Here is a 12,850-nt window from a genome sequence, read left to right on the forward strand (position 1 = left end):
GGGGGGAGTATCCTATGAGGCAGGAAGGCAGCCCAGGATCTCTTTCTCTTGTGGGCCATTGTCTTTCCTCCCCCTGCTGACCTGCACAGGCCCCAGGTCCCAGACTTCATGAAACCCAAACACATATGCAGAGAAGTAAAGGTCTGATGGTAACATGCAACCCACACAGCCATTACTGGAGTCTCGGGCAGGGCTGCCCCTTCAGGCTGCAGGAGAGACAAGGCAATTAGGGGTTCTGTCTCAAGCCTGCCGCAGTCAGCGATCAGCCCGCCCCCAGGCCTCCTGCCAAGTAAGCCCCTGAGACCGCAAGAGAGAGAAAGTGATGGCATGAATGCAGCCACTTTATACCAGCTGGAAAGTTTATATCAGCTGGAATAAAAGGCTTGAGTCCTTGACAGATTTTGGCACAAGGACCGTTACCAATAACGAATTGCTACGTTCTTCTCAAAAGAACAAAAGAAAGGATGAGAAGCTCTGATCTCGCCCAACCCCACTTCCCTCTTCTTAAAGGGAGAGAAATTCAGGTGAGGAGAGGTGAGACTCTGCCCTCCTATACCAGACTATGGGCTCCTGGGGGGAAAGGCGGAGTCTTATTCACTCTGCACACTGTGTGCCTGGCACACGTACCCATGAAATAGGCATTTGTGGAATAAACTAAGGAACAGCTTTGCTGGGCTCTGGCAGCAGATGAGTGGCACACAGGACTATGGGACGCCTGTCCTCATGGAGTTTGCAGACTAGGGAGGACTCCCAAGGAATGCTCATTTCACCCCCTGCTGGCCCTCAGTACACCTAAGACCACCCTCACCCCCAGGGACAGGATGGTGCAGCCCAGGGGACCGATGGGGTTCAGTGGCCAGAAATCTGACTGTGCCCTGGGTTCCCCTTCTGACCAGCCCTCTAGACCTCCCTGGGGCGCACCTTCCCCAATCATTACTCCTTTCCATCTCTCCACGCCAGGTGGCTGCAGAGTCAACCCTTTAGTCCCTCTTAGCCAAGGGAGGCCTGAACACTGCAGCTTCTAGGTCAGCCCCAAGAAAGTACGGAGTTCATGCTCCCAGACCAGCCAAACCACCAGGCCTCGTGAAACTTCCTGGGGACATTCCTCCCTAGTGCAATTTAAGTGCAAACGGGAAACTAAGTCAGGATGAATACTCAGAAAAAGAAAATGTGGACTTGCTAAAAGGAGAACACTAGTGAGAGACACAAGACCAAGCCTTTTACCGACCTCCTGATAAAATATTTCCAGCCAGCAGCTCTCCTGACCTACTTTCTCTAACTTTGAGAGCCGTGCCTCAGTTGTCTCGAGGGGGACCACATGGCTACCAGAAGTCCTAACACCCAGGATGTCTCTCCAGACCTTGGCTGCAGCCCAAACAATAATAATTATGAAGACTTGGTTTTGACATGGTTAATGGCCTGGGTTTTTTCCTAACGCACATTAAAATAAATATATAACCATAAAAGGAAAAAAGAAATTCCTCTGTCAACTGGGTCCTCATACTTTCACAGCCACCTGAAGGGGCAGGCAAGTACAAGCTGTGAGCCTCATTCTAGGGAAGCAGGGACTTGGCCCCAGAGAGGTGAGGAGCCTTGCTTGCGGCCACACCACCAGTAATGGGAGAGCAGGAATTGAAATCTCTGTCCTCCTGCTTCTCATGGTGTGGGGTATGCACAAATGGGAACAGTTAGAACTGGGTGGTTTCTTAAGACTTTACCTCCCTTCAGTTAGGAATTCTCCCATCCAGAACCCAGGAACCCTAAGGTCTAACTGGGTTGCTAAGTGGTTGTGTGGCCACAAGCAAGTAGGTCAGCCTCTCTGACCTGGATCTCTCTGTCTGTCAAGTGGATATTCTAGCTGGGGTCCTGTGATACTACTGACCTGTTCACAGTCTGCCTTCCCTTGGTGCCCTGAGACAAACCTTGTGTGACGCGCCAGCCACCAAAGTTTGAGGAGCCATCAAGACCTCTCCTTGGACTCCACATGGCTGTGCACCCCGCCGCCAGCTTCTCAGCCCTCTGAGCAGAGTGAGAGCAGGTTCAAAGCTGCTCGCACCTCCCTTTCCAGCCAAGCTGGGCCCTTCCTAGAACACACTGCACCTTCCAAACAACATCAGCTACATGGAGCCTTGTTTTCCTTTCCCTTTGGAGTCACTATCTTTACCTCTGCCCCAGACAATCAGCGATCACTGTTGCTTTTGGAGATACACACATATACAAAAGACACATACACAGAAACACAGACAAACACACATATGAGGTCGGACAATTAAGTTCATGAACTTGTTGCAACGCTGTTGCTAACCTTTTTTGATATCAGAGGGATTATTCATTATGAATTTGTACCAACTGGACAAACCATTAACCAAGTTTACTATTTGGAAGTGCTGAAAAGGCTGCGTGAAAAAGTTAGACAGCCTGAACTTTTCACCAACAATTCAGGGCTCTTGCATCATGACAATGCACCAGCTCACACGGCACTGTCTGTGAGGGAGTTTTTAGCCAGTAAACAAATAACTGTATTGGAACACCCTCCCTACTCACCTGATCTGGCCCCTAATGACTTCTTTCTTTATCTGAAGATAAAGGAAATATTGAAAGGAAGACATTTTGATGATATTCAGGACATCAAGGGTAATATGACGACAGCTCTGATGGCCATTACAGAATAAGAGTTCCAAACCTGTTTTGAAGGGTGGACTAGGCACTGGCATTGGTGCATAGCGCCCCAAGGGGAGTATTTCGAAGGTGACCATAGTGATATTCAGCAACGAGGTATGTAGCACTTTTTCTAGGATGAGTTCGTGAACTTAATTGTCTGACCTCGTATACACACATTTTCTGGCCATCACTGAGAGAGAATCAAAAATTAGTACAGTTCACAGATCTGGTGAGTTAGAGGTTTTCAGACATTTTGCTAAGGCAACAGAACCTTTCTTAGGAACAGAACCTTTCTTCTAAAATCAAAATAGCTCTGGTTCTTATATTCATTCAGCAAACATTTATTGAGCACCTACTGTGCACCAGACACTAAACTAGCCAGGGACTTGGGACACAGTGGTGGGAAAAGCAGATACAGACCCTGCGTCTAAGCTGCCTTCTCAGTGAGGCTTCCCTGGCCATCCTGTTGGAAATCGCAGTCCTCTCCCCCAGCACTCTTTCTTTGCTGCCACATTTTGTCTACACGGTCCTGCTCACCGTCGAATGGACTGCATGCTTTACTATGGAATTTTGTTTACTGTCTTCTTCCCCAAGTAAAGTATAAACCCCACGGGACAGGGATCACTGTTTTGCTGACTGTCTAGTGCTATACAACCAATACCTATGCTAACTAACACACAGTAGGTACTCAGAAAACACCTGCAGAGCGAACGAACGCACATGAAACAAATAAGTTATACATATCATACGTATGTATACAATTATATAAATATTTCACTGGAACATGATAAGTGCTTTGGAAAATAAGTACAGAACACTGGGGAGTGGGTGCATGTTTGGCAATTGGGAAAGATCTGCCTGACAAAGTGATGTTTAAACTGAGTCCTAAAGAGTAAGTGCGTTAGTCAGACAAGGTAGGGAGGGAAGGTCTGAGGGAGTAACAAGGAGCACTCCCAGCAGGCAAACAGCACGTGCAAGGATCCTGAGGAGGAAAGGAGGCTCATATCCGGAATGAACTGACAGAGGGGGACAGTGACAGGGATGATGGAGGAAGAAGGCAGCTCATGAAGGACCTTGGAGGCCTCGCCATTTGGATCTTATTCCAAAGACCACAGGAAATCCCAGAAGGGTTTTCAGCAAAGAAGTGCTCATCAGATTTTATATTAAAAAAAAACTCACTTTGCTGCTTGGTGGGGAGTGGCCTAGAGGGCTGAAGAGCCATTGCTGGAAGACCAGTTAGGACACTGTTATAGTTTTCACATGGGAGATGGTGGTGGCTTGGACCAGGCCGGTGGCAGCAGAGGCAGAGAGCATACGGATGGAGTGGGGGTCAAAGCCCATCAACTATCCGCTCACAGGAGTCTGAGAGTTGTCCAGCTCAGGGGTCAGCAAACTCTTTCTAGGAAAGGCCATGTAGCGTATAGTTCAGGTTTTGCAGGCGTGCAGGAAAGAGCTACCACAGCGGGCTGATGTTGCTCTCCAGGAAGGCCTGCTTGCAGGGTCGTCTCTTGACTGGTCTTTGGGAACTTGGCTAAGATGCTCCCTAAGGTACAAAATGATTCAGTTGCTTTGTCTGCCTGGGGCCCTGAGTTCCGCAGCACCAGCCTGCATGGACTGTTTGTACAGCGATGTGATTTATGGTGAATACCTGCTTTCCTTCTTCGAGTCTGCAATTCTGATTGATCACGCAGGCAGAAAGGACCGTGTTTCCCCGAAAATAAGACCTAACCAGAAAATAAGCCCTAGCATGATTTTTCAGGAAGACATCCCCTGAACATAAGCCCTAATGCGTCTTTTGGAGCAAACCTTAATATAAGACCCAGTCTTATTTTTGGGGAAACACAGTACTTATGCACTTAGGAAAACACCCCCATTAAAAACCTGGACACTGAGTCGCAAGCAGGCTCTGGTGTGCGGAAACGCTCCCCACATGCTGCTGCATTTTGATGCTGGAAGAAGGAGCAAGTTCCATGCAGCCCCTCCGGCAGGAGAATATAGGAAGTCTGTGGTGAATTCTTCTAGGCTCTGCCTGAAGTGTGTTGTTCTCTAACTGATGATGGAACTAAACCACATCCAAGAGTGTAACTGCTTCTGAGTACTGTGAGTCCTTCTGGTGCATCACCGAAGAAGTGTGTGCGTGTGTGTGTGTGCGCGCGTGTGTGTGTTGGATGTAACGGGGGGTGGTATTTCCATAGGACAGCCTTACAGATAAGAACTGGCCTGTGAGCTAAGGCCCAAAAGGAAGGAGATGGTAGGAAAGCAGGATGAGTAGGGCAGACGATCTGAATGGTGAACTCCTGGCTTCACCTTTGTTCTGGGTGTGGATGGTGTGTTTTTACGTGCACGTGAGTACAGGCCAAGGCTCCGAGGTCAAAGGTGTTGAACAGGTTTTCCCAAACTTTTCTGATCATCAGAATCCCCTCGGAAGCTTCTTAATAGAAATGAGGGCCAGGTGCCATCTCACAGCCCTGAAACTGAATCTCCAGGGGTGGGGCCTGGAGGCTGCATTTCAGTATGTTCCCAGATGATCAGTCAGGTGTGGAAACTGGGTGCTACTTGGGACTGGCTGACCTTAGGGACCGGGATAAAGAAGCCTGTGAGCAGAGGAAAGAACAGGAAATCTGTCCCGGATTAACGCAGAATTTGTAGATCTAACAAAGATACACAGACCAGTGATTTTTGGAAATAAGTTTTCCAAAACTGCTTTTCCAACTGAGCCTGTGCCATCAGAGGTTGGAGTAGGCAAGGCCAACATCAGGAGCTAATTTCCTTCTTCCTAGGGATTCTGCCTGCAATTCAGGATGCTGGTGGTGCCCCTGCCTGGGGCCCCTCAAGGCACGGCAATCCGAAACAGAAATGAGCCCACGTGGCCACTCCACCCCGTACTCAGTGCAGTGACATCAGGTACGTCTAAGTGGCACGAAGTAGCACTCCACAAACATTTCCACCCAATTGCTCCTAACAGCGCGTGGCCCGAAGCCTCAGACTGCAGACGAGATTTCTTGCAAGCCTCATGTTCTACTGAATGCAGATTCCACATCCTACTGCATGATCCATCTATGTCTGTTTTAATAGAAAAATGGGTGCCTCCGCACCCATTCAAATATCTTTGAGCATGTTATTTCACACGTTGGAATTTTGTGGGGACCTCTGAAAGATACTGATACCTCAGACCCAGCCCCAGAAAGTATAATTTAATTGGGCTGGGTTGTGCTCTGAATATTGGGATTTTCTAAAGCATCGTAGGAGCTTCTAACAAGTAGTGGAGGTTGAGAACCCCTGGGCTGTAAGATGCTCTGTTTTCATCTCTTGTCTAACATACCCCAGGCTCAGCACCATGTACCCACTTCGAAAAGCTTACATAAATATTCACTACCCGCTATTCGGAATAGCCAATGCCTTACCAAAGACAACTATAGGCCAGTCAGTTTTCACCAATTATATCTTCCTGTGAGTTACCCTACAAAGAAAATCGATCACCAACAAAGTCCCAGTTTCTGTCACTGAGATGCACGGCTGCCAAGATCTGTGATCTTGGGTGTGTGGGGGGGGACAGCATGTTTTATTTTCAATAACCTTTAACCAAAATATAGCATTTCCTTCAAGTATGACGGCAGACAACACAGTACTGTAAGCAATAGAAATCCCAGATATTTTCTTACCATGGTATAAATATCTCCAAATACCATTTATTCTCATTGGTGCTTTGAAATCATGGAAATTATTGGACCTACCGCCGGATGTTGCTATTTAATGTACTGATAAAGAAGCACATGTATTATTACGATGCCACAAATGTCTTTCTTAATGTTTTGGTGATTGTATTTCAATATATTTGATTTACTAGTATTTAATTTGTGCATTGGAAATTATGATTCTGAACATAAAAGAGAAGGGGTCTTCCAATTGCTCCACCAACCATCAAGCCTCTGTGGCCGGCATTAGGGGCATGCAGAAGGCTTCCGAGTGCTGGCGGGCAGCTGTGCATTGAGCAAATGACTCTTACCTGTGGGTCCGAGAGCCGGGAGAGGTCAGGGTACAGGTAGAACTTGACGCCTTCGGACGCCCCAGGCAACGTGACCCCTCGGATCAGGAGGATCAGAAGCATGACATAGGGGAAGGTCGCGGTGACGTACACAACCTGCCCAGGAGAAGAGAGACAAGAATGAAGAAGGGGGAACAGAGGTGGGCAACATGGCAGACGCCTGTTGTCTCACTGAGCAAAGGGCTTCCCAGAGCAGCCATGAGAGGTGAACCCCGAACACAGATTAAGCTCCCGTCTCCTCTCTTGCCACCACCCCTTGAAGGGCTGGATCTTTCAGCGAGTATATTGAGTGTCTACAACGGTGCTTGATATCACTGATTTTCAAACATATTGGACCAAAACCCACAGGGAGTAACATACATACCACAGCCTGGTACATACTGAGCTGAAACCAGAAGTTTCACAAAATCAGTCACGCTTTCATGTGTGATACACTCAGTATGTTCTACCACATTCTATTTCATTTATATATCACACTCTATTTCATTTAAGAAAAAAAAAAAAAAAAGCTTGTCATGACCCTCTAAAACTTGTGTCATAATTCACCAACCAGCCAAGATACACATTTTTGAGAAACACTGCTCTTAATGAAAACCAAGTTTTCATAGCCAAGGATAAGAGGGGACAGGATAGGGTAGAAAAGGGAAGGGGAACTGTGTGAGGCAGGAGAGCCCCGGTGTTTTGCCTGGAATCATTTCAGTTTGGTCTGCTTGGAGGCAGGTAACCGGAGCTAGTGAACCTGACGGGCCCCTTTCGCCCATGGATTAAGAGGAAGAATGAACATAGTGAAAGAAATAAAATCTTCCCTGAGCTTCCTCACAAAGAGGTGCTTAGAAGGCCAGGGACGTATCTTCACACACCATTGGAGTTCCCATCCTGCGGGCCATGACCCCATCCTGAGCCCTGCAGGACGCAGTGTCCCCTGCAGTTCTGATTTTGTTCTCCTTTGTGACAATCTCTCCTCCAGTCACTTGGTTCCTTCCTCTAGGTGGGGCCTGCCTGTTGTATCTATTTAGATAAGCAACTTGCCAACATGTGGGGGCCACAGACACTTCTGAGACTCTGATGACAGCTATGGCCCTTCTTACCCCCCCGCCCCCCCCAGGAGTGCATAGACACGGATATGTGTACAAGCTTTTGGACGGTTCAGAGATCCCAATTCCCCAGATTAAAAAAACCCTGTGCTCTAAGACCTACAATCTTAATTCCTCCAGGGCTATGGTAGCCTCTTACCCCTTTCTAGCTGAGTCTTTCTTTTACCAGTGGTACAGCTCTTCACGCCATTCATGCATTTATGCATTTACTCACTCGTCCACCTACTCACGCACACACCAGAGACACACTCCTATGTACCAAGCACTGAACTGGACCCTGGGACGTACAAATAAGTATGAGACACAGGATGGACTTCAAGAGGTTTCCCCACTGACAGACAGACAGACAGGTAATGCATTATGTAATCAGGGGAGTGGGAAGGATGGTAGAGAACAGCGAAGGGAATAGCTAAACAGAGGGGCAGTCAGGGAGGGCTTCTTCAAGGAGGTGGCCCAGGTGTTGGCTTGTAAAGGATGAGAAAGAATTCGGGACATGGGAAATTGGGACAGAAGGAAGAAGAGAACAAATAAAATCCCATTACATGCCAAGCATTTTATATGTAACAAAAGAAATGGCTACATTTACAGAGCATTTCCTCTTGGATTTTTTTCTTTTGCTATTCACTTTATTTTCATTTAAATTAACACCCCAGAAAAAGCAAAATAGAAACACTGAAGTATTGCACATAACAATCTTTGGCTTAAATGCCCTATTATTTCATTGAAGAATGGTTAAGATACACATCTGAGGGATTGAAGGGACAGAAAGATTACAAAACACCCCACTATTATTTCTTTGCATGTAAACTACTAACTGTACAAAAACTAAGAGGCTATACTTTATACAAGTACAAACATACATCATTTGGCTGGTAAGTGACAAAACAGCAATTTGAACCCAGTCCTCAAAAATAAGAAATAAGAACCAGCAGGGGCTCGTGTCAGCTGGTCCGGCTGACACAGGCTGGAAGGCTGGATTATTCCCTCCAGACACTGCCCCTAACCTACAATGATGACACCATCCTCAGCCCACTCACAGCCCCGCCCCACCAATTCAGCATCCCTGTTTCCAAATCAACCATCTGCTCCATCAACACGTCAGTAGTCAGTATAAACAATCTCTCACTGTCATATAAGAGAGTGCCAAAAAAATGTATACATATTTTAGGAAAGGAAAAAACTGTAATAAAATTGTAATAATATATACCGATAACAAGAGATGAATACAAGTCGTCTATACATTTTTTTGGCACCCTGGTATAACATAATCCAGAAAAGGTGAACACAAGTCAAATATATACTAAGGAGGCCAACAGTTGACATTAATAATAATAAATTAAAGGCCAGCAGTCAACAGGGTTGATGGTACCTGCCGAGAGAACTAATAGGGCTATAAAATCGCTGTTTCCCTGAGCTTTGTAGGCACAATCTATCATAGATCTTTAGTATTTCATGTAAATCCTTAGTTCTCTTCCTTCAAAATGAATCCCTCTGGTCAATCAGTTTAAGTCTATGAAAAGTCAGGCTAAAAATTGATTGCTTTCACTGAATAATTTCCACTTTCGTCTCTGTTGTATGGCAGAAGATAAATTAACCAGAATGCCCAGGACCTGGTTAATAACGCTGGCGTTCAACTATCTTAACCCCCAATGCTCACAAAACTTATAGAAAAGGACTATACCATGTAGGACCTAAGAACAACTGAAAATCATAGAAATTTGTCTTTCATCTGTGGGACCACTTGGATGTGACTAAACTCGTCGGTCATGCTCTGCCCAGTCTGTTTTGAGTGGACTAAGCCACTGGGGTGTCATTAAGAGGTCACGTATAATCTGGCCAAATGCACCCTCACCGTGCCCCTGGCAACATATAGAGCAGAGTGTTTCTCAGTGACCACAGTGGCATAATTTATTAAATGGCTGCCGATGATTTTGAAGCAGTTCCGTTGTTTAGAGTTCTAAATGGAGGCTGTGCTTCTACATTACATTTAGGAGTATTACACTCCTTCCACTGGTACCCACACCTTGATTGTCACACTCGTTCTATAAAACCATAAGGGAAATAAAATATGCAGATGAATTACCCAAAGACCATAGTGCAGACGATGAGTTAGGCTGCCAAAATGGAACCACTGGCTGGCAGGTGGTAGCTAGAAAAATTCCTTTGCAAGCTGAGGTTTGAGAGCCCTGAGTCAGGGTACAAAAGGTTTAGGGGCACCACGATACAAAGCACACAAGTGGAGCGGGGTATGAAGGTTCAAAATGCAATGCTGAGCATAGCCTGTATCTGTCACTGGTCCCAGCTCTCCTAAAAGCCCCTTCTACCCTCAGCCATACCAGACACTTGGATACAATCTTTGGTTTTTCCTGAGAACAGCTGCAGACTGTCCAAACAATACAGATCTTGTCACAGAGATTGTACGTAAACTACACGCATCCTGTGTTCACGGCAGACATCACTAATTGATCACAACACTCTTTGCCGATACGCCTGGATGCAGCCTCACAACCCTCCACACAGGCAGCCCCCATAACCAGTTGTGAAGAAAGCCACTCTTGGCTACCCCTGATCTCATCCACTTTTCATTTATTCATTCACAGTTTCCTGCGGGTCCTTTGTCCCTGTCCTCAGAATATTAGACCGAGCTGTTGTGTTCAAGGAAAGAACAACTGAATGTGTGATGCATGACACCCACAGAAGGAGGGTGAACCCAGAAAAGGAGGCTAGAGAGACAGGCTGGAAGAGTCTTTGTGAAGGGATTCAGCCTCTGGCTGACAATGGGATTGGAGCTGGGCCCTCAAAATAAGTAGGAATGGGAGAGGCTGAGTCCGCTGAGGAAGATGTGGAAGCAGCCAAGGGTGTGGACAAGGGCACAGAATCTTGTCCTCTGGGATGTCTAGGAGCCTCCAGGGGCCCCTCCAGGGGCTCACGCTGGAGTCGGCCTCATCTCTTTGCTCAGCTTCTTCCTGAGTGGTTCCAAGTCCTGCCCACTTGATCTCCAACCCCCTCAGCCCCATCATCAGGGCCCTTCATCACTTTTCTTCCCGATCATGTGACAGCCCCACACTGTCCACACTGCAGCCCAGGTTTCAAGTACACAAACCTGGCATGTGTCCTCCTGCTCCTGCGAGTCTTTCCCCCAAGCCCCACATTCAGGGGTGTGGGATATAGTGCAAAGGGTTGGGCTTTGAGCCAGGTGACCTCAGGCTCCAATCCTGGCTCTGCCCTGACGTGCTGTGTGGCTTCACCAGTCTCAACCCTTCCCCACCCACTCTGTTCTCCACTGTGCCAGCTTTCGCGCGTTGGGAGCATGCCAGACTCCTCGGGCCCTCTTGCCTTTTCATGCTTCCCTTTGTCCAGAGTCACCAGCCCCAGCTCCTGGGCCACCCACGGTGTTAATCCTCACAGGGCTGAGGACTCCTCCAAGTCAGGGACCCTGGCTTTCAGCTGTGACATCACTGTCCTACCTGCTTTCTATGTCAGGTGGCCAAGGCCCTGAGTAGTCAATCAGCAGTGTCTCAGTCTCTCCCTCTTAACCTATAAACCGTGCCATCTGCCCACATGTTGTTGAGAGACTTAAGTGCCACGTCCTCCCGGACCCCTTCCCACATTCATCCCCCGTCATTCCAGCAGCCTCTCAGCACTAGAGCTGTTTTCCATCAGCTGTTGTTTTACTGCCTTCTAAGTTTAAGATTTTGAACATGTATGTCCCACAAGGAAAGAGAGTTTTGTCTTTCACGTTGCCCGCTGTACCCAGGACAGTAAATGGTATATAGAATGTGCTCAGTAAGTATTTGTTGGAAGGATAAACAAATCAGCAGGCTGAGACCTGGAACCCTGAGGTCAGAAGGCAGGGCTTCAGAAGACCACTTTGTGCTTCATCCATAATAAATGCTGGATCCACATAGAATGGGATTCAGAAAATTGAAATCGTATTTTAAGAGACATGTTTAAAGGAAATTACAAGAGATTTGGTTTTAAATTAAGATGAGTTCAGATATGGAAGGCAAGGAAATTCAGCTATAAGGTGCTTCCCAGCAAAGTTCAGTGTCTCATTCAAAACATCTGAGGTCCCAGGGTTTGTCTAGAAGAGCCGAGCAGGGCTCAGGCATTATGCTAAATTACAGCGTTTGGTGATGGGCGCATAAGGTCACTGACGAGGTACCATCAAGGCTTGCTGCTGAGGTCGCTGCCAGGGGTGGCTCAGACCCAGGCGGGTGGTCTAGTCTGTCAGACCTCTCAGGCTCCGAACTGAGACTCCTGCCCAAAGCACACCCCTCTGTTAGGAAAGAGTTGTTTTTTTTCACTATTGTTTAATTTCCTTTTAGCAGGTCAAGTCCTTCTGAATATAAAGGTTAGCACAATTGGTGGTAATTATACTGTATCCTGTTTTAATTGACTCTAATTGCTCATTTGCATTCCAATACAGGAATTGTGGGGTATTTTCTCCCTACTTCCAGGACACAGCTATTTATTTCGTAGAAGGGAGATTGTATGATCCTTGGGAATACCACACAAGTTTTGAAAGGGCTGCCCCTCCCTAAGTTTTCCAAGATAATGAGGTCAACTGGAAAGATGAGTGTTACTCCACAGGCATCAGGAAAGCAGGGTGGTGTGGGGGCAAGAACCCAGGACCACAGAGTCAGAAAATCCAATGAACTGGATAGTTTGGGCACGTTCCATACCCTCTCTGGACTGGCATTTGACCATTTACGAAGAGGTAGGCGAAAACTCATGCAAACTTCAATCCCTCTTATACCATTTCCCCCCCTTTTTTGTGGGGTGCATATACATAAATCGCCTTTGTATTATTTACTTAATATTTTTTAAAAAATCAACAAACTCTTATATTAAATAAATATATGTAATAAGAAAACTCAACACAATGAACAGAGAACCATTATTTCTTACCATAAATAGAGGGTACATGAAAAAATAAATGCAACACAAGTAAAATGTGATTAAATTCTAGCTAAAGGCTCTTAGTCTTCACGGTGTTTTCTCTTTGTTCAACAGCAAGAGTAGCAAGTGTCAGAGAGGCGTTAGACAA

The 12,850-nt window shown here is 46.6% G+C and overlaps 1 protein-coding gene across 3 annotated transcripts in view; it reads right to left on the reverse strand.

Annotated features, from left to right (window-relative positions):
• SLC6A11 (solute carrier family 6 member 11) overlaps window positions 1-12,850 on the reverse strand; it is a 126,545-nt gene that overhangs the window by 61,213 nt on the left and 52,482 nt on the right. For all 3 annotated transcript variants that reach the window (XM_019732651.3, XM_019732652.3, XM_074312988.2), the window contains exon 6: window positions 6,668-6,802. In XM_019732651.3, the coding sequence (XP_019588210.1) occupies window positions 6,668-6,802 (135 nt within the window). The remainder of the gene's footprint in view (window positions 1-6,667; window positions 6,803-12,850) is intronic.

Source organism: Rhinolophus sinicus, chromosome 5, assembly GCF_057876585.1.
Source record: "Rhinolophus sinicus isolate RSI-liver-muscle chromosome 5, RSI-T2T, whole genome shotgun sequence".
In the NCBI taxonomy this organism is placed as follows: domain Eukaryota; kingdom Metazoa; phylum Chordata; class Mammalia; order Chiroptera; family Rhinolophidae; genus Rhinolophus; species Rhinolophus sinicus.